This window comes from Pygocentrus nattereri, chromosome 15 (assembly GCF_015220715.1).
Source record: "Pygocentrus nattereri isolate fPygNat1 chromosome 15, fPygNat1.pri, whole genome shotgun sequence".
Taxonomy (NCBI): Eukaryota; Metazoa; Chordata; class Actinopteri; order Characiformes; family Serrasalmidae; genus Pygocentrus; species Pygocentrus nattereri.
In genome coordinates this window covers 17901718-17921403 of record NC_051225.1, presented here as the reverse complement: position 1 = coordinate 17921403, position 19686 = coordinate 17901718, and the positions used below count along the sequence as shown (strand labels likewise).

The window sequence follows — 19686 nt, the reverse complement described above, 5'->3', positions numbered from 1 at the left end:
TAAAATGCGGAACCAAGTGTCAAGTCTAATCCATAAACGGCCGGTGTGTGGCTGCATGTTTTCATTTCAGCAAAGCAGGAGCTGACATGTTCAGCAGTTTGAAGACCGAAATCAGGCTGAAGTGAAAGCAGATGTGCTCCAACTCGTTTTGGGTGAAAACCTGCAGGTACATCGCCCCTTTGCGGATAAGATTGGGCACCCCTGTCCAAAATATTCAACTATTAGCCACGTTCAGCTTCTCCAGTGAGGTAGGTGGCGGTAATGCAAGTGTCACCAGTTTGCGCGTCGCTAAGGGAGTTCAGAAGAAGAGGGAATAAATAGAAAGTTACCGACATCAGGTAAGGAGAACATGAGAACAGAATGGTTAAAGTTAATGGAAATACTTTGCTTAAATAGATACACCAGTGCAAACGACCGGTAATAGAGGGCAAAGTGACGAGGCAAAGCCTGCTGATGTGAAAAGACTTTCACTACCCATAATGTAACGTTAGCTGTTTGTGTTATGTAGCTAGCCAGGTGCCTAGCTTAGCTAGTTAGCTAACTAGTTACGGTATTAGCGTTCCGTCAGATTTTAACAGACTGGTGGTAGATTTATAGTTTAAATTAAACTACACTCCTTATGTTGAGTCAAGTTTTTTTACGTGCGTACACGTTAATTATGCTCTGTTAGCTGGGTAAGTCAACGTTATCCGAAACCAAGCTCAAGCACAACACGTTGTGCAGTCAGCTGCATAGGCAGCAAGTAGCGTTACCTTTGTGTTTGCATGAGTGGCCTACACACAACTCATTTTTTTTTAATATCGCATTTTGCGTGATCGACCATCATGAAGTTTCAGCATAAACTAGCGTAAAACAGTTCTGGAATACATTATAATTAAGCGCGAACGTAAGGAACAGTAACTTACATGACAGTACATGAAGTCATGTAGTACTACGGTATCTATGCTGTAAGTTACAGGGCTCTCACTCTTAAACTAGTGACATTATATATGAACATATATATAGTATGTGTGTGTATACACACAATGTGTATATTTTATATACACACACAGGCTCAAAAAAATAAAGGGAACACTCAAAACACATCCTGATCTGATTCTCATTGAATACTTTGTTCTGTACAAAGTTGAATGTGCTGACAACAAAATCACACAAAAATCATTAATGGAAATCAAATTTATTAACCAATGGAGGCCTGGATTTGGAGTCACACACAAAATTAAAGTGGAAAAACACATTACAGACTGATCCAACTTTGATGTAATGTCCTTAAAACAAGTCAAAATGAGGCTCAGTATTGTGTGTGGCCTCCACATGCCTGTATGACCTCACCACAACGCCTGGACATGCTCCTGATGAGGTGGCGGATGGTCTCCTGAGGGATCTCCTCCCAGACCTGGACTAAACCATCCCCACATGGAGGGCTGTGCAGCCCTCCAAAGAAATGCCACCCCACACCATTACTGACCTGCTGCCAAACCGTTCATGCTGAAGGATGTTGCAGGCAGCGGATCTCTCTCCACGGCGTCTCCAGGCTTTGTCACATGTGCTCAGTGTGAACCTGCTTTCATCTGTGAAGAGCACAGGGCGCCAGTGGCGAATTTGCCGATCCTGGTGTTCTCTGGCAAATGGCAAGCGTCCTGCGCGGTGTTGGGCTGTGAGCACAACCCCCGTCTGTGGACGTCGGGCCCTCATACCATCCTCATGGAGTCGGTTTCTAACCATTTGTGAGGCGGAGGTAGCAGTCCTGCTGCTGGGTTGTTGCAATCCTATGGCCTCCTCCACGTCTCCTGGTGTACTGGCCTGTCTCCAGCCTCTGGACACTACGCTGACAGACACAGCAAACCTTCTTGCCACAGCTCGCATTGATGTGCCATCCTGGATGAGCTGCGCTACCTGAGTCACTTTTGTGGGTTATAGAGTCCGTCTCATGCTACCATGAGTGTGAAAGCACCACCAACATTCCAAACTGACCAAAACATCAGTCAGAAAGCATAGGTACTGAGAAGTGGTCTGTGGTCCTCACCCGCAGAACCACTCCTTTATTGAGTGTGTCTTGCTAATTGCTAATAATTTCCACCTGTTGTCTATTCCATTTGCACAACAGCATGTGAAATTGATTGTCAGTCAGTGTTGCTTCCTAAGTGGACAGTTTGATTTCACAGAAGTTTGATTTACTTGGAGTTATATTGTGTTGTTTAAGTGTTCCCTTAATTTTTTTTGAGCAGTGTATGTATATGTGTGTGTGTGTGTGTGTGTGTGTGTGTGTGTATATGTGTATATGTGTGTGTATATATATATATATATATATATGTGTGTATATATATATATATATATATATATATATATATATATATATATATATATATATATATATATATATATATATATATCTCCATCCATCCATCCATCCATTTTCTAAGCCGCTTCTCCGTCAGGGTCGCGGGGGGATGCTGGAGCATATATATATATACACACACACACATTAGTGTGTGTGATTAGAACAGCCATTATCAATGAATCATGGAAATTAGGATGCTTTAGAACAGCTTGGACTATTTAGAATGGTATAGAACTTTGCATTTTCCTATAGACTGTCAAAGTTTGCAACAGGTATGAATAATACTACTTTTTCCCCCAATGATTCCTCTTGTACGTTGTCTTATTACCTTCTAGGAGATGCTTGTGTAATTTCCAGTCCAAAAAACATGGCTGGTTGAATAAAAGTAACGAAGTGGAAATTTGCCAGGAGTATGAATAATTTCAGGCTTCACTGTATGTGTGTGTGTGTGTGTGTGAAATAAAAATTTGGTAATTATTCTAGCAAGAGACTGTAGATCTAACAAACCGTTAAATTGCTCAAAAGTGACCTGCGTGTTTCTTGCTGACAATGCAATTAATTGGGGATGTTTTTCAGACCGTGAAGCCATGGCTCAGGAAAGGAAGGCAGGTCTGCTTAGGAGGACATCTTCATCTAAGAAACCCCTTAAGGAGAAGGTGGTACTGATGTATGATGAAATATTTACGGTAAGAAATCAAAGTTTGACAGTTTTTTAATAATCTTGAGATAATGTTACCTGATTTATTTTTTTATTTATTTATTTTTTTACCAAATTATTATAGCGGGTTTAGCTACTTTGAGAGGGCCTTTGTGGTTTGTGGATAAAATATTCATGTTTACTCTAGGAATTGTCATTCTTTTGAATGATGATAATGTCATTAGTTTGATTATTCATTAACTGACAAGCCTAAAATTAGTCCCAGGGAACAGAAAAAAATATAAAAATGTTTAATATAACACGGAAGTACGAAACACCAGCCAAGCTTGAATAAAAAAGATATCTTAACACACCTTAAAAATCAGATCTGTCTGAGAACTGTGTGCACATGGCTAATAAGATTAACCTAGTGGACTATGTGAACTTGTTTCTGGTAATGTGTTAACACTGGGCTCCACATCAAAATGGGTAAGATAACTGAAGGAGTATTCTAAGCGCTAGTGTGATTGGCTGTGTTTACATGCAAAGATTTTTGCCAATCCGATTATACGTGTTTATATGCATAATAATCAACAACCTGACGGAAATCTTAGTTTACATGCTCACTACAAGTAATCCGATGCAAAATGACACGCATGCGTGGAGAACCACTTGGAGTAAACGTTACCATGGCCACGAACCTCACATGAGGTTCAGTCTGAGTGAGATGAGTTTCCAGTTGGTGCGCTTGTGTTTTTAATTGCTTTAAAATGATGTCACACTCAGATAAACATACTTCACATACTTCAAAGTTCAAAGCATAAACTTTGTCTTCCCAGTTTTTGCTCTGCCATGTTGAACAGTATAAACATTTGCTAGAGCCGGTTTATGAGTTTTCTGTTTTTGCTGTGACACGAGCGCACATGTACAGAACGTACTTACACATTCTGATTGGAATGTAATCGGATTCAGGTATTTACCTGGCTATAATTCTTCTATTTAACGGATTTATTTACAGGATTACCCACCTCGTTCAGTTTGATAGAAATTGTATTCAGATTGGTCTCAGTAGGACTAGACTATTCTGATTGAGGTGTTTACATGGACTTATTCTATTGCGATTGAGCTATTATTCAGATTATTAATGGATTATTAGGTTGCATATAAACGTGGCTAATGTGGCACAGCATCTTTAAAGCCACTATTATTACCTCCTGAAGTTCCTTCTAGAGATGTTATTATGGAATATAACTCCTCCAGCGTGTCTGTTTGCTAGAAGCTATTGCTAACAGTGATTATTTCAGTCTGTTTTCTGGCTAATTTAAGGCAGCTTTCTACGTCACATTTACCAGCATACCAGTTCATACTCATGTCATTGCATGGCTCTCCCACACAACAAACAACTGTGTAAAAAGCACCCATGGGTCCAAGCACCCATGAGCAAGTCAGTGGTAAAAACTCCCTAAGAGCAAAGAGAAGAAACCTTGAGAGGAACCAAGACACAAAAGGGGAGCTCATCGTCTTCTGGTCGGCACTGGATAGCAAGAAGCATTAGTATAAAATATTATAGTACAAAACAGGGAAAACAGGTGGAGCAATTGTTAATTAGATTACTTTGAGTTCATGCAGCAGCAGCATCAAGAGGGTCAGTTCATGAGGGCAAGGTTTGCACAGTGTTGTACAGCATGAAGCTCAGTGGTGGTCAAACCGCTCCAGAAGGCTGGCGAGCAGTGGCACCCGATCAAGGCAGAAGAAACAACAGCATTAGACACACAGGATGGGCAGCTATTTAAATCTGCAAAGAAAGGAAAACGCACAGAGTTGGTTCTGTAAAGAGTGAAGGATCACAGATTACAGTGTTAACAGAGCAGCAGACACTCTGGCAGGTCTACTTATTACAGTCCTTTACTGAAAGGGAGAAACCAGAAGGTAACTGAGACATGAGGTTCTCAGAGATGTCCGTGCCCCTTCTGTCCACCGTGGGCGTGATTAAAGTGGGATGACTGCACCAACACTCCCAATTTACCATGATGCTCTATGACCATGATCTCCCAGATCTGCACATTTTATCTAACAGGGAAAACTAATTACCAAAGGCTTGATTAAAGAAGTAACTTTTTAGTCTAGTTTTAAAGACTGAGGCTGTGTCCGAGTCCTGAACACTGACTGTTCTAGGTAGTAATAGTAAGTTCAGTATGAGAGAAGTTCTCTTAGGAACTGAGGGAAGAGTCCTTTTTGAGCTTTATATGTCTGTAAAAGAATTTTATATATAAATTAAATTAGTGTACAGCTTGTATAACATAGATTTACTCTCCTCTGAAAATAACACAGCCATTAATGTCTCAATAGCTGGCAAAATAAGTGTGTACATCTTACAGTGAACATGTCCAAATTGTACCAAATTGTGTCGTCATCCCTTCGTGGTGTCATGTGACTGGTTAGAGTTACAAGGTTCCAGGTGTGAATAGGGAGCATGGCTGTTGAATTTGGTGTTTTGAGTACAATTCTCTCATACTGGCCACTGAACATTTAACATGGCATCTCATGGCACAGAACTCTCTGAGAATGTATGAAATAGAATTGTTGCACTCCACAAAGATGGTCTAGGCTATAAGAAGACTGCTAACACCCAGGACAGGTTCCACTCTGAACAGGCCTTGCCAGGCTCGACCAAAGAAGTTGAGTCCACTTGTTAAGCGTGGTTCAGAGTGAAATTTTTCATGTATATGATTCCTATACAAATAGGAGCTTAATTGTTTTGCCACAACTTTTTAGTTAAGTTCTTTGATATAAAGGGGAGATTTGATATAGGTATATAATTTGATAGTTTGCAGGGACCAAGATTAGTTTTTGGGACATGGCCAAGTTAAGAAAGTTTATTATTAATAAGAGAGTATATTAGTGACAGAAAAGGCTTGGTTATTTCTAGCAATATTTCTTTGAGTAAACCCCTGTAGGAATCAGATCTAACATACAAGTAGAAGATTTTGCGGAGGAACTTTAACTAGTTAATTTTGTTGAAGTAAGGTAAATGATTCCAGTCTCTCTGCAGTAGTTAAAATATTCTCAAGATCTAGACTGGCATTATAAGGCAGCAAGTTTTTAGAGTTTTAACTGTGCATTTTAAATTTTCTGTCTAATTTTATTTTATTTTTTTTTTCTCAATTTTATCACTAAAGAAATTCATAAAAGAATTTCTTAAATAGAAATAATAGAGCAAGAGGAACCTTGAGAGGAACCAAGACCCAAAAGGGGAACCCATCCTCCTCTGGTCGACACAGGATAGGAAACAACATTTACTATAAAATATTATACTACAAAATGTGGAAAACATGCAGGGCAAAGGTTAACTGTTGTTGGTTAACTGGTCGACTATTTAGTAACCTCTATGCTTTCACTGTTTGTGCTTGTGCCTTAACTCTGAAGTTAGTAACTGATTTGCTTAACCCTTTAAAGCTAACACATCAAATGTTCATGTACACTGTTAAGAGTTCTTCAGTAAAGGGACTGGTTATACTATAATAATGACTTCTATGTAGAACCATTTCGTTTTTTAATTTTTTTTTTTCCATGGTGAAATCTTCAGATTGATGGAGAATGTGGAGAATCTATTTGATTTTCAAAAAAGGTTCTATATACAATGGTTAAGGAGCTTCAGTTAATGTTCACAACAGAATCAGAGTTTTTGGGGAGCCATAGCTTGTTTTGTATGTGGCAGACTGGATAGTTTTGAGTATTTCAGAAATTTGATTGTGGGATATAAATGTTTAAGGGCGTTTTGGTTGTCGGGAGTATTAATAGATAAGGGTCATTTAGCTCTGACAATGTTTGTGGTTAAAGGTCATTTGGATGCTGGGGTATTAATGATGGAGGCTCCATCCGCTTATCAAGATGTGATGTGCTCCCGAGTGGCCATCCGTGTAAGTGTTGCCCTATCATCAGGAGGTTGTGTGTTCGATATCTGGTGATGCTACAGCCATCCGTATCCGGGAGTCCAAGAGAGCACAATTGGCTTTGCTCTCTGTGTGGGTAGGATGGACCCCCTTCTCCTCTCATTACTCAGCGCTATGCTAGTCAGCGCAGGCGTCTATTATCTGATGTAACAGATCTGGCGATTGGTGCTTTCCTCCGAGCGTGAGCAGCAGTTTGAAAAGAAGCGGTGGAATCCTGTGCTAGCCTTGCATCAAGACATCCCAAGATCATACTTTGTCTCTATTATATAGTGCAACGTTTTTTGAGTTAGGGTTGGGCAATATCTTCTTGTCATCATGATAAACTCACTCTTCTTGGTATATGGATCCTGGATATTGTCAGTACTTAAAGAGTATTAACTAATTATGTTTCAATACGAAAAGATTTTTTTAAAAATTGGATTTAATGCAGTGCAAGTTGTAAAACACTGAATAAAATTAATTGTAGTTTTTAAAAATCTGTAGTTTTTGTATTTTTTTATTAGTAGTGATATTATTTGTATTGTAGTCTTTTTATGTTGGACACTACAGGTTCTGTTTTGTCTGTTCCAAAATATGAAATTGATATATATTTTTGCTGTGTCACCCACCCTTAGTTTGAGTAGCTTCATTTTGTTTTAGCATTGCATTACATTGACTGAAAATGGGACAGGCTTTTAAGATCTTATCTTTGTGATCTCAGAAAGATGACCCTGCCAAGACTAACCCTCGTTTCTGGGATGAGCTCTTTTTGATGAAGGTATGTTGAATCTACACACACACACACACACACACACACTTTCTAAGCCGCTTCTCCCTCAGGGTTGCAGGGGGTGCTGGAGCCTATCGCAGCGGTCATTGGGCGGAAGGCAGGATACACCCTGGGCAGGTCGCAAGTCCATCGCAGGGTGGACAGTCAGACCTACACATTCACATACACACTCACACCTAGGGGCAATTTACCATGTCGGATTGGCCTGACTGCATGTCTTTGGACTGTGGGAGGAAACCGGAGAACCTGGAGGAAACCCACGCAGACACAGGGAGAACATACAAACTCCACACAAAGAGGACGCTGGTCTAAACAATATCAAATCTTGTCCACCTGAGATTTAAGCCTCTTACTGTTAGTGTTGCTTTCAGTGTTATCAATTATTAATTCTGAAAAGTAATTTGACATTCTTTGTTTACCTGAGCACTGTACAGTGTCTTAACACTAATAGCTGTTTTGCATATTCACCAGGTAAACTTGGAATATCTGGAGGCAAAGCTGACATCTCTAGATGGCGATGAAGTGGTGATGATCAAGGAAAACATCAATAGTCTGTTCCACCATTGTGTACAGGCTTTAGAAGAAGAGCACCAGATCAAAGTAGTCAATGCTCTGCAGGTAGGGATGTGCTCAGATGTGGCACAGAAATTGCATTAAAACCACCATAGCTTTTGGGGAGAGCATTAACCTTGGCTGTAATTTGTAACAATGGTTTTGTGGAAATAGTGCTGCTATCTTCCTGTCATTGAGTGTACAGTATATTATGGATGCTTTCCAAATGTTATGGCTCACAGTGCTTGTATACGTGACAGCATAGTGATTGCATATTATATTACATTACATTTAGCAGACGCTTTTATCCAAAGCGACTTACAAATCATAACAAATAACAATAACAAATAACATCTCGCAGATGGAAGATGTCCTTGTCAAGGCAATTATGCCACACTTTTCAGTTAGACTCAAGATAGTGATGCATTCTCCTGTCAATAGCTTCCATCAATAGTTTCCATCCAAAAGATTGAAAAAAATTATTTAATGCTTCAAAAGGTTTGTTGATGTATGTTATGGAAATGGAAATTTTCAGTAGCATTTTTTGGATGTTGAGAAAAGACTACAGCTTTTCTAAATGGTAGAGAAACATGAACTTTAAGTCAATTAAATGCCTTTATTAGTAAGTTAGTAAGTCCAGTAATACCAAAGGTGCACAGTTTGTGGCATGCAAACTTTTTAAAGTATATTTATTTATTTATTTTTATTTTATCTCCTGCAGTTTTTAGAGAAAGTTGCAATTGTGAGTTATTTGTTACTTTAAACAGGCACTTTCAGTTGCTCAGATTAGATTTGTATTACTAAGGTGTCTAAATCCCCAAAGTTTAATTTATTTAACTTTGATTTACTAAGACTCTATTTTATAAATACATTGTCATAAATTACCTTATTCCCCCCAGTCACAGTTTACGCGACTACTTTGCAGTGTGCTGGTTTTAATCATAATGTAAAGTAGCATACATAAATGTGTGTTTATTGAGCAAGATGTCAAAAATAAAATTGCAGTATGTCAACTATTTTGCAATAAAAATGCAAGTAGTTTTGTGTTGTACATGGGCTTTTTATGGACTTTTCCCTAAACAAAATGTTTTTTTTTGGCTTATTTTGAGAGACAGCTTTTTATTGTTATTATTGTGAGTTGTTTTCTCATTACTCCTTGACTGGCTTAGAGTTGACTGGCTTAGAGTCAAATTCCAGTTGATTAGGCTGATCAGACTGATCTTCCTCCTCTATAAATTTGACACATTTCCACTCCTACCGAGTTATGTGCATTCTAGTGATGCAGTACTAGACAATATAGCATGTAACTTAAAACTTCCACTTTTTTTTTCCCACACTGAGTTTTCCACTCAGATATGCCCAATATAGAGAGCCACCCAAGTATAGTTTGTTGTAGTTTAGTCACTCATTTAGTTTTCCATTAATTCAAGGTACTGTTTGGTCAAACCTAGTCTTTCACACAGACCTCCACTGATTTATCCCTTGACATGGATTGTTAGAAGAAAAAAAAGGTTCATTATTCTGTTGAAAAACCTTTAAAGCAGATGTTTTCTTTTTCTTCCTCACCGCCAACTTTTCTGCCACCTTTTTCTTCCTTCACTGTTACCTTTTGTTTGCTCACACTTTCTTCTTGCCCTAACTTCTTTTTCGTCATTTTCTTGGATGCCGCCATTTTCTTCACCTTTGCCATTTTCTTCTCCATCTTCGACATTTTATTTTGCTGCCTTATCTTTCTTATTCGTCACCTTTTTTTTTTCCCTTTTTCTTCCTCACCGACATTTTCTCTTTTACCTTTGCCTTCTGAGCTAGTAGCTCAAGTATGCTCATCTATGAATACTTTTGTGAACTACTCCTAGGTTTTTCAGTTTTCACTTGTCACACAACTGGCATCAAAATATTCAATAGGAAATGAGCCTCAATAATTATCAAGAACATGTTGACATTTCAAGATTGGAGTAAAATTTATGCAGGCAGCAATTACTTACGAATGCATTATCCAATTCTAATTGGACTTCACAGGCTGCTGTGATGGTCAGTACTGAGGTCCCCTTCAGTTTTGCCACATCCATATATCATATGCTGAAATTTTTCAGAGTTCACTTTGATGTAAATTAAAAGTGGGTCTGTAAGGACGATAGCTTGAAAATTATGGCCTTCGTCAGCAATTAAAATATTATCATGCATTTGATATTGCCAAATTTTAATGAAATTTTACTGGTATATCCATGAGGGTACTTTTTATCATCCTGTGAATCTTCCAAAGAATTAGCAACTAGGACATGCTGCTTAAGTTTAGAACAGTTAAATCCAGTATATCCAATTCTATTTTTAACAATGTGAAACTGGTTTTGGGTAATTCCTTACAGTTTTTTTTTTTTTTGAGAAATGCAGTGATTTTCCACTGTCATTCATTGTTTTAACAATGCTTTTCAAAGTAGTCCAAAAATTTATAGCTGATTTTATTTTATTACAAAATTGGAATTGAAATAATCTTTAGTATCACTGTATAAATAATTATCAAAAACATAATTTTTTGTTGTCTGTGCAAATGACAGTCAGTCATTGTGGCCTTTGAATTTCTCAGTGTATCTGAAGGAGTGTGTTTTTTTTTTGTTTTTTTTTTTTTTCTCCTGCTCAACCTTAAGTTTCTACTCCTTGAGTTAGATCAGGGCTTGTCACTGATTGTGACATTTAGCAGGATCCATGCTTGTGTCCCTGAGTTCTTCCAGCACCTAAGGCAGCTCCTGCAATTGACTTATCACTTTGCAATACCCAGCTCTCCATAAAGTGATTATACAAAAGAGCTTGTTATCGTGCTTGTTTTTGTTCTATATCTTGCATAGTTTTGGGAATAAAAATATAATAGTCTGACAAGACATACAAAACATCTTTAGTGCATTTCTCAAGAGTGGCTGCAGAGGGTGAAGGAGCAAATGCATTTACATCAATACATAACCACTGCACACCCCCAAGAAAAAACACCACCCCTAAAAAATACAGAAGAGATAAAAACAAAACTCCCAAGACAACCACACAGCAAATATGCCAAAATGGACAAGCCCCCAATTTATGTGAAGACCTCAAAGGTCTAGGGGTTAAACAAAGAGATCATACATAAAAAGCCACCAGACCAGATCACTAGAAGTCCAGATAAGATGGCCAAAATTAAGTAATTTCTTTTGTTTGACATTCTTGAATAGCCATTCCTTGAAGAAAAGGGGAATAGTTGTTGATGTTGGCCATCTGATATTTAGATACAGAGTATAAAGATTGAAAAAGAGAAGGAAATTGCTAATGGCTACTACAAACAAAACAAAGCTAATTTACCTAGGATCAAAGAAAAATTAACTACCCTCTCCCTGCACCAAACCAGAAGTGGTTGGGCTGGGGGGGTGGGGAGGTAGCAGGTTTTTTGTCTGTTCAGAATTGACATGTAGCAGTTGCTAGTCCTGTGGGGAGAAGTAGCTGCTGAGACTCTAAAGTTGACTTCCTATTTCTCAGCTTAAAAATGTATCGTCCATCTTAAATGTATCAAGAATTCATGTAACTGCTGTTCTATTTAAGGTGGAACAGAAAATCAGAATAAGAAGCTGATTACCATTTTAGATGTGCATTTTCTCCTTGCTCTGAGGACACACATTTGGGTGATGTCTTCACAAATGATTTAGCATAGTTCAAGTATTAGCCTGCTTATTTAATTATTATGTTAACCACTGTCAACACATTGTCGCTGTTCTGTTTACTGTCATTATAGTACTTGCCTGAAAAACCTCATCGTTTCAAACTTGGCTAATCAAACATCCATGGTAGGCTAACCAAATCAGTTTTTCCAGCTCCGAAATCTGAGCTGTGAAGTATTTTATTAACGTTGATGGTTAACACGTTTAAGAATATGCAGGACTGTGTTAAGTAGAACTACAGAAACCATTCTCATCGCATAAAACCTAACTGAATTTGATTCACTGTGCATTTAGTCTTCCAACCTCCTGTATAAAAAAACATGAATATTAACATGTACATTGTAACACCCAAGTACTCAGAGAGAGAATAGTAATTAGGGATGAATCGATACTGGTATCAGGTATCTATCCAATGCCGAGCTCATTTTAATAATACTTCATAAAAAGGTACTGTTACCAATGTTCAGTATCACTTGGTACCATGTGACATAAGCCTAGTTAGTGTACATTGCTACATTAATCGGCAAATGACTGAAACTGGAGGTGATTGACGGTGTGGTCACACAGAAGTGTTTCTGACACTGTGTGGCTGGGCACAAAGCCACTGAGCACTTCAAACATTTCGCCTTTGTATATTTCCCCTAGGAATACATTGTGTATTTTAACCCTTTTTTAAACACACACACACACACACACACACACACACACACACACACAGCCACTTCCACAGTACAGGTGGAGACATGTAGGCTAACAAAATGAAGGCTGAAAAGGTCAACATTTACTACCAAAGTCTGTATATGCCTACTTTACATAATATATATATATATATAAAATGTGTGTGTATTTTTTTTTTTTTGGTCTTTGGAAAATAGGCTATAGAGTCTTGTATGTTGTCCTCCTGTGTACATTGCCTGGTTTCAGTAATTAGCCGCGCTGCTGTTGCTCAGTTTCTCTGGTGTGCAGTATGTTGTTTTGAGTGAAATTGCTTTATTTGAAACTGTTCATTGACACAGCTGACTTTTAAGGGCTTGGTTTTACATAGCATGGACTGTGGTGTGAGTGTATAAATCGCAGGCTTTGACTGTTTACAGTGGTCTGTTCAAATGTGCAGTCACCAAAAAAAAAAAAGACTTCTAGAATTGCAAAGTACACTGCTCAAAAAAAGGGAACACTCAAATAACACATCCTAGATCTGAATTAATTTAGTGTGGTGCAACGTGGCGTTGGTGGATGGAGCGAGACATGATGTCCCAGATGTGCTCAATCGGATTCAGGTCTGGGGAATGGGCGGGCCAGTCCATAGCTTCAATGCCTTCATCTTGTAGGAGCTGCTGACATACTCCAGCCACATGAGGTCTAGCATTGTCCTGCATTAGGAGGAACCCAGGGCCAACCACACCAGCATATGGTCTCACAAGGGGTCTGAGGATCTCATCTCAGTACCTAATGGCAGTCAGGCTACCTATGGCGAGCACATGGAGGGCTGTGCAGCTGGACACTATGCTGACAGACACTATGACTGGACACAGCAAACCTTGCCACAGCTCGCATTGATGTGCCATCCTGGATGAGCTGCACTACCTGAGGCACTTGTGTGAGTTATAGAGTCCGTCTCATTCTACCATGAGTGTGAAAGCACCACCAACATTCAAAAGTGACCAAACCATCAAATCAAATCAAATTTATTTGTATAGCGCTTTTTACAACGGATGTTGTCACAAAGCAGCTTTACAGAATTTTGGAAAAGACAAAGTTTCAACAGGACTGTAAGAGTGTACAGAAACCCCCGGTGGGCAAGCCAGGGGCAACAGTTGCAAGGAAAAACTCCCTCAGAACTGAGGAAGAAACCTTGGGAGGAACCAGGCTCACCAGGGGGGACCCATCCTCCTCTGGTCAAACTACCTACAAGTGATTATATTACTAATATTAATAGCAGTAATATTGGTATTAGGAATAACTAGGAGTCTATGAGAACATCAGCGTAGGGTGGGCAGCTTGTCTAAGGCAGGTGGTGGCAGCTGGGGCATGGGCAGCTGGTCTGAAGTGGGTAACAGGAGGGCTCAGCAGTCGGTCGTCCTTCAGTGTCCAGCCGGATATATGGGTGATTATATATTCGGAAAGAAAGCAGGTAAATGGAATTAGTTTTATTCTATCCGTTTGTACATAAAAGGGGAATGTAAACATTTACAGAGTGTGACTATGACAGCTTAACTAAAAGGAGAGAACCAGAAGGACACACAGACACGGCAGCACTCTGAAACAGTTTGGCATCCCTCCGCTCCACCGTCCACAAACTTGAGTGACCGCGTGCGAGCAGCGGGACGACAGCACCAGCGGAATATAGTTTACTATAATTCCCTGTGTCCATGGACCCCTGGATCTGCTGCCTTTATCTAAGGGGGAACATTTAGCTACCAAAAGCTAAACTGAACAAGTGAGTTTTCAGCCTAGTCAAAGTTAAAGATTGAGACTGTGTCTGAGTCCCGAACACTTTCTGGAAGATCATTCCAGAGTTTGGGGGCTTTATAAGAAAAAGCTCTTCCCCCAGCTGAAACCTTCTGAATTCTGGGGACTATTAATAAGCCAGCACTCTGTGATCTGAGTGGTGAAGGACATTCAACCAGACAAAAAGACTTCAACAGCATGAAACAAGAGCTCCTCAGATGCATTAGCCATGGATGTGTTTCCTACGCTTACTTTGCTACAGAGACTGTTGAAAGACAGTTGAAAAGTGAGAAAAATATGAAACTTGCAGCTGTACAAGAAGTGCTTTTTTAATGTGGAACAAAACCTACTCTTCTGTATTGCAACACTGCTCCAGCCAAAGTAATTAATGTAGAATACATAGCTAATGCACATCATTTAAATAAGCTAGATTTTGATTACACTGCACGTATTTACAGTAAAACCTACTTAATTCTCTGAAGCGTGGAATTAAACACAGTGATAGTCTTTACGTAGAAGCTTACTGACATTAAAAGTTAAAGGGTAGAAAAGATACCGTGCAAGTTTGTGAACTCTTTAGCATTATGTGCATTTCTGCGCAAGTTTGACCTAAATTAATCAGATCATCATATTAGATCTTCAGATCACATCTTCATTCTAGTCATAACAATAGAAAAAGAAAACCATGATGGCTGGCAAATGTATGTGAACCTCCAGAATGGTCAGTTTTGATATAGGTGATGATTAGCAGCAGAGTAATTTTAAAAAACAATTTCTAAAGTGTGAACTTCACCGATACACTGTTAGGTAGATTCAACACCATTGTTATGCTTTCTGGGAGTGGTCATCCAACAAAAATAACTTTTTTCAGGAATAAGGTATAGAATATTAAGGGACTACACAAAGAAATGCCTTCCAGCATAAGAACCTCATCCCAGCTTGCAAATATGGTGGTGACAGGATCATGGTTTGAGGCTGTTTTGCTGTTCAGCTTATCATTTGATGGAGCTTTGGATTGTATCAAGAAATTCTACAGAAGAATGTTGGGACATCTATCCATAAACTGAAACTCAACAGAAGGACAACTATCCTAAAAATGCCAGTTAGTCTTCAAAGGATGGTTGAATCAGAAGAAATGTTACCTTTTGGATTGAGTCCAGACCTTAATCCGGTAGAAATCTTGGGGCAAGACCCAAGATGTGGCGTACATGCAAGAAAGCCCACCAACATGAAAGTAAAAGCATGGATAAAGGCACGAAGATTGCTTCAATTGTCAGTGTGCAGGGCTGATGGAAGTCCATGATAGTGACATAACACATGCAGCAGCTTCTCTGTGCCAGACAAATGGTGATATATCTTTGATTTATTAGTTAAGCTTTGTGTTATTTCCGACAGAAGTACATGGAAACCACAATAACTTTTGTTTACCGCCACCAGTAGGGGCTACAGAAGAGAAAACCAACGTTGAAGACGACCTGCCGCAGAAGCTACATGAGCTCAGTTTGCTAAGAGAGCAAAGCTCGCAGCTAGTAGTTGTCGTTCCTCGACACTTGTTTGACCACCAAGCCTAAGTATTATTTCGGGTTTGTAAAATAAAACGAATTCAATAATTTGTTGAAAGAAAATAAAAGTATCGAACGAGCTAAGAAATACAAGAAGATTCTTCAAGGTTCAGAAGCGCAGGTCCTTTATTCTTTCTTTGAGCATGGAGAATGTTCTTCCAACAGTCTCTGGACACACACTCTTATTATACAGGGAATATTCACATATTTTATACTCTCAGTGCAGGTGGGGTGATCACGCCTCACCTCTTTTTTGATGTCTCCCATTGTCCTGACACTACCCTTATATCCAAATTGTCCTCCACATATCCATCATATGGGGTTTTTGTGGAAACCATTATTTCCAGGCCTAGCTTGATTTATTTTTTTTTTTAAAACTTTGTGCCAGGTACCTCCTAAAGCTCGCTAGTACTTTTCCACTCTGGCCGTTTGGCCTTCACAAGTTCACTCACTCCCTACAAAGGGCCTATCTTTTCTCTTACGCTCTACTAAGGAAGCCTGTTTTAGGGCACTTGCGTCAATGTGCTAGGCCATACTGTGCTTTATTTATGGTTTATCTACATAATACAAGACATTTTAGTTTTGGGAATCTTTAATTTACATCATTCCCCCCTTTTGCGACAAATAGTCGCGAACCATACATCTTCTGTATCTTTATGCGATTATAATATGTTGTCAAGTGCTTATTGGATATATGTTTCTGGATAAATGTGTCATTAATAATTGTCTAATGTATAAATGTGTCGTTAATAATTGTCTAGTGTATATAGTTTATATACTGTAGTATATGGTTACAACTGCTACTATTACAAAACTAAAAACTAGTTTATATACTGTAGTATACGGTTACAACTGCTACTATTACAAAACTAAAAACTATCCACATCATTCCTCCCAGATAAATCTAACAGCTCAAGTCTGCTACAAAGGAAAAAGATCAACATATTATATGATATTATAGGAAGCGAGTAGTAATATGTCAGTATATGTCAAATAGGATGGCAATAACAAATTTGGAATAGCTGGTGATGGACATCCTGTCCTGGGTGACTTAAAGAGTCAGTCAGGAGGGTGACCGGCACAGCATGCGCTCTAACCAAACACTCGTTCTACACTACTCCTCACAAGGATAGCATACACAGAACTCAATCCCCATTCTCAGGGGCAGATGGCATGCTACAGCTGAATTGTCAGTCACCTGAACTCACATGCTCATGTCAAATTGCTCAGGCCTGTAGCCTTTTCTTCACACCCGAAACCAGTCTTTTAGTGCTAAACAGCAATATGCCAATTAAAGCAAAATAGGGCTTCCTATCATCTATCATACAACACAGATCTCTACAAGTACATATGTATATGTTGTAAATATTTCAGCAAAGCTTAACAACCCTTGTTTCTAAAAAACAAAAATGGCAATGGCATTACATGCATGGATGAAAATGAATACATATGGATATCATATTGAATAACATGAAAATGAATACATACAAATAACATATGAGTAACATGTGAGTAAGATAAGGTCATGATTAAATGATTGTCCATAGTTGATTTGTCCAGGCGCAGTCCTCTTCCGTCCATTGTGATATTGCACCACGTAGATGGACACGTTGCTGGCACAAGGGAGAGGTTGCTAGCGACAGAGGTCGAACGCGACAGGTCAAACAAACAGTCTCAGTTGGTGCAAGAGGCAGTTCGGCACGAATCATAGTATATTGTCCAGCAAGGTTGGAAAAGATTTTTCCCACCATGCTACGAACAAATGGTACCACACAACAACCCAACACACACAAAATCACAAGGAAAATCAACAATACAGTCCCTAGCCTAATTAAAATAGCTTTCCATTGGCCTGAAAATATCCAATTAAACCATCCTTCCCCAGAATCCTGGCCTTTTGTGTTGGATACATGCTCATCTCGTAAATTTCTTAATTGTTTCATAATTTTTGTGCAATTACCCTCTTCTGCTGTGTGCATTGGAATGTATGTACAACAGTCGTCACCAAACAAGAAACACACACCATCATCTGGTGCTCGCATAGAATCAATAGCGAACCTGTTTTGCATCGCCATCCTAGATGTAGCATCTAGTTGTTGTCCCAAGATTTCCATGGCAGCGATTGTGAAATTCATAAATCTTTGCTGGTTGTACCAGATATAGTTAATCCACTGAGCACTCTTATAATTTTGAACCCATGGAAAGAATACGAGCCAAGCCCTAGTACTGCTTTGGGACATTGCCAGATGCTCATTAGGAACATTGGTTGGAACACCGGCATATGTAAGAGTAGGTTTTTCTAAAACTGTGTGCTTGTTTTTGAGCCAACTCGAGGACACATCCCTTTTACCTCGAGTTAAAGGGCCGTCCATGGATAGGAGCATAACTTTACCAGAAAGTGTGATTGGAGCACAACATCCCTTCCATGTAGGAGCCAGAAATTGAGACAGTTGTTTACCATCTGCGCAGTTAAATCTATGTCTAGCAACTGTATGTAATTATTTAGTTCCCATCCTGTAGCATTTAGCTTACGTGTACATCTATGGGCAATCCCTTCACGTGTGTAATCATAATGGTGACAGAAACAGTATGGATAGTGCAAACCATCATCTTGAACCATTGGGGGAGGGGGAGTAATAGGCTGGTATAACATGGAGCAATTATGGAGTCGTTTAGTATTGTAACGAGCCTCCATGCTCCACAGTAGACAATGCAATGGACATGAAATGGTTAAGTCAAAACAATCAGCCAGTCCTCCCAATGGGATGACAGTTGGAACTCCTTTCTTTGCATAACAAGCTATGCACTCTGTGGTGACGCTTGTTTGTGCAGTGAACTGTAAGTACTGATATAACATATTTTGAGTAGCATACACAGTGAGAACCTTACTTTTGGCATCATAATCAATACTGGGTACTGACGCATTAGTCATATCCAAAACATAGAGTTCTCGAGCTTGTCATTTGTGAATGACGGCTATACGTGAGTGATTGAGGTGAATTTTCTCATAACACATGAGTGAATCACAGTATGTGCGGACTGTTAGTATCATTGGGCCGTTGCACTGTGTGTTTTTAGGGAGTCCAGCAGAGTGGAACTTCCCTCTTGTGTCTGTGATGGAAACTTGTAATAATGTATGTGATGCAAGAGTACTAGAGCCATGGCACATTCTTTCATGTGAGTCTGTCCTGCAGGTGTTACTAAGGCAGGATTGATACAGTTTGGTTCCTGTGTGCAATTGGAAAGTCCTGGATAGGCCACGCAAGTCCTAGATCGATGAAAGGCATTAACGTTATCCCTGACCAATGTCCATTCATGATGTACCATATACTGACCCTCTGTGAGTATCACGTCTTTCCACCTACACCAACGTTGGCTATTTACGGGGCAGAAACGCTCACACTCTATGCCATCAGACAGATTCCAAGTTTGACGAATCAAGGAATACTCTAGGAATGAGATTTCTCTTTTATGTCTTTTGTATGATAAGGGCCTTGGGTTTGTGATTCTGTCTTTGTTTCTTTCGGATATGTCTTGTGTTTTGGGTGTGTCTGTGCAGTTTATTTTCTGTTCTAGATTGTCAGTGTGTGAAACAGTTGAGAACAAAATTATTGTCACAATGATAACAGACAACAGCATTAGCACACATGTGGTTCCTCTCAGTCCACATAGTCCTGGTTGTCTGAATGGGTGCCAAGCTGGCATTTTGTCAGTCTAGATTGGTGTAAAGTCAATGTCACTTGT

General features: G+C 39.3%; 1 protein-coding gene across 2 annotated transcripts in view; it reads left to right on the top strand.

Annotated features, from left to right (window-relative positions):
• The first annotated feature begins 242 nt into the window (after window positions 1-242).
• Window positions 243-19686, top strand: part of armh3 (armadillo like helical domain containing 3) — an 80360-nt gene continuing 60916 nt past the window's right edge. Inside the window, exons 1-4 of one of the 2 annotated variants that reach the window (XM_017725687.2) lie at window positions 243-338; window positions 2918-3027; window positions 7632-7688; window positions 8172-8318. In XM_017725687.2, coding sequence (XP_017581176.1) covers window positions 2929-3027; window positions 7632-7688; window positions 8172-8318 — 303 coding nt within the window. In that variant the 5' untranslated portion in view covers window positions 243-338; window positions 2918-2928. Of the gene's footprint in view, window positions 339-2917; window positions 3028-6818; window positions 6899-7631; window positions 7689-8171; window positions 8319-19686 lie in introns of those variants that run through there. The other variant, XM_017725689.2, reaches the window with a different exon arrangement.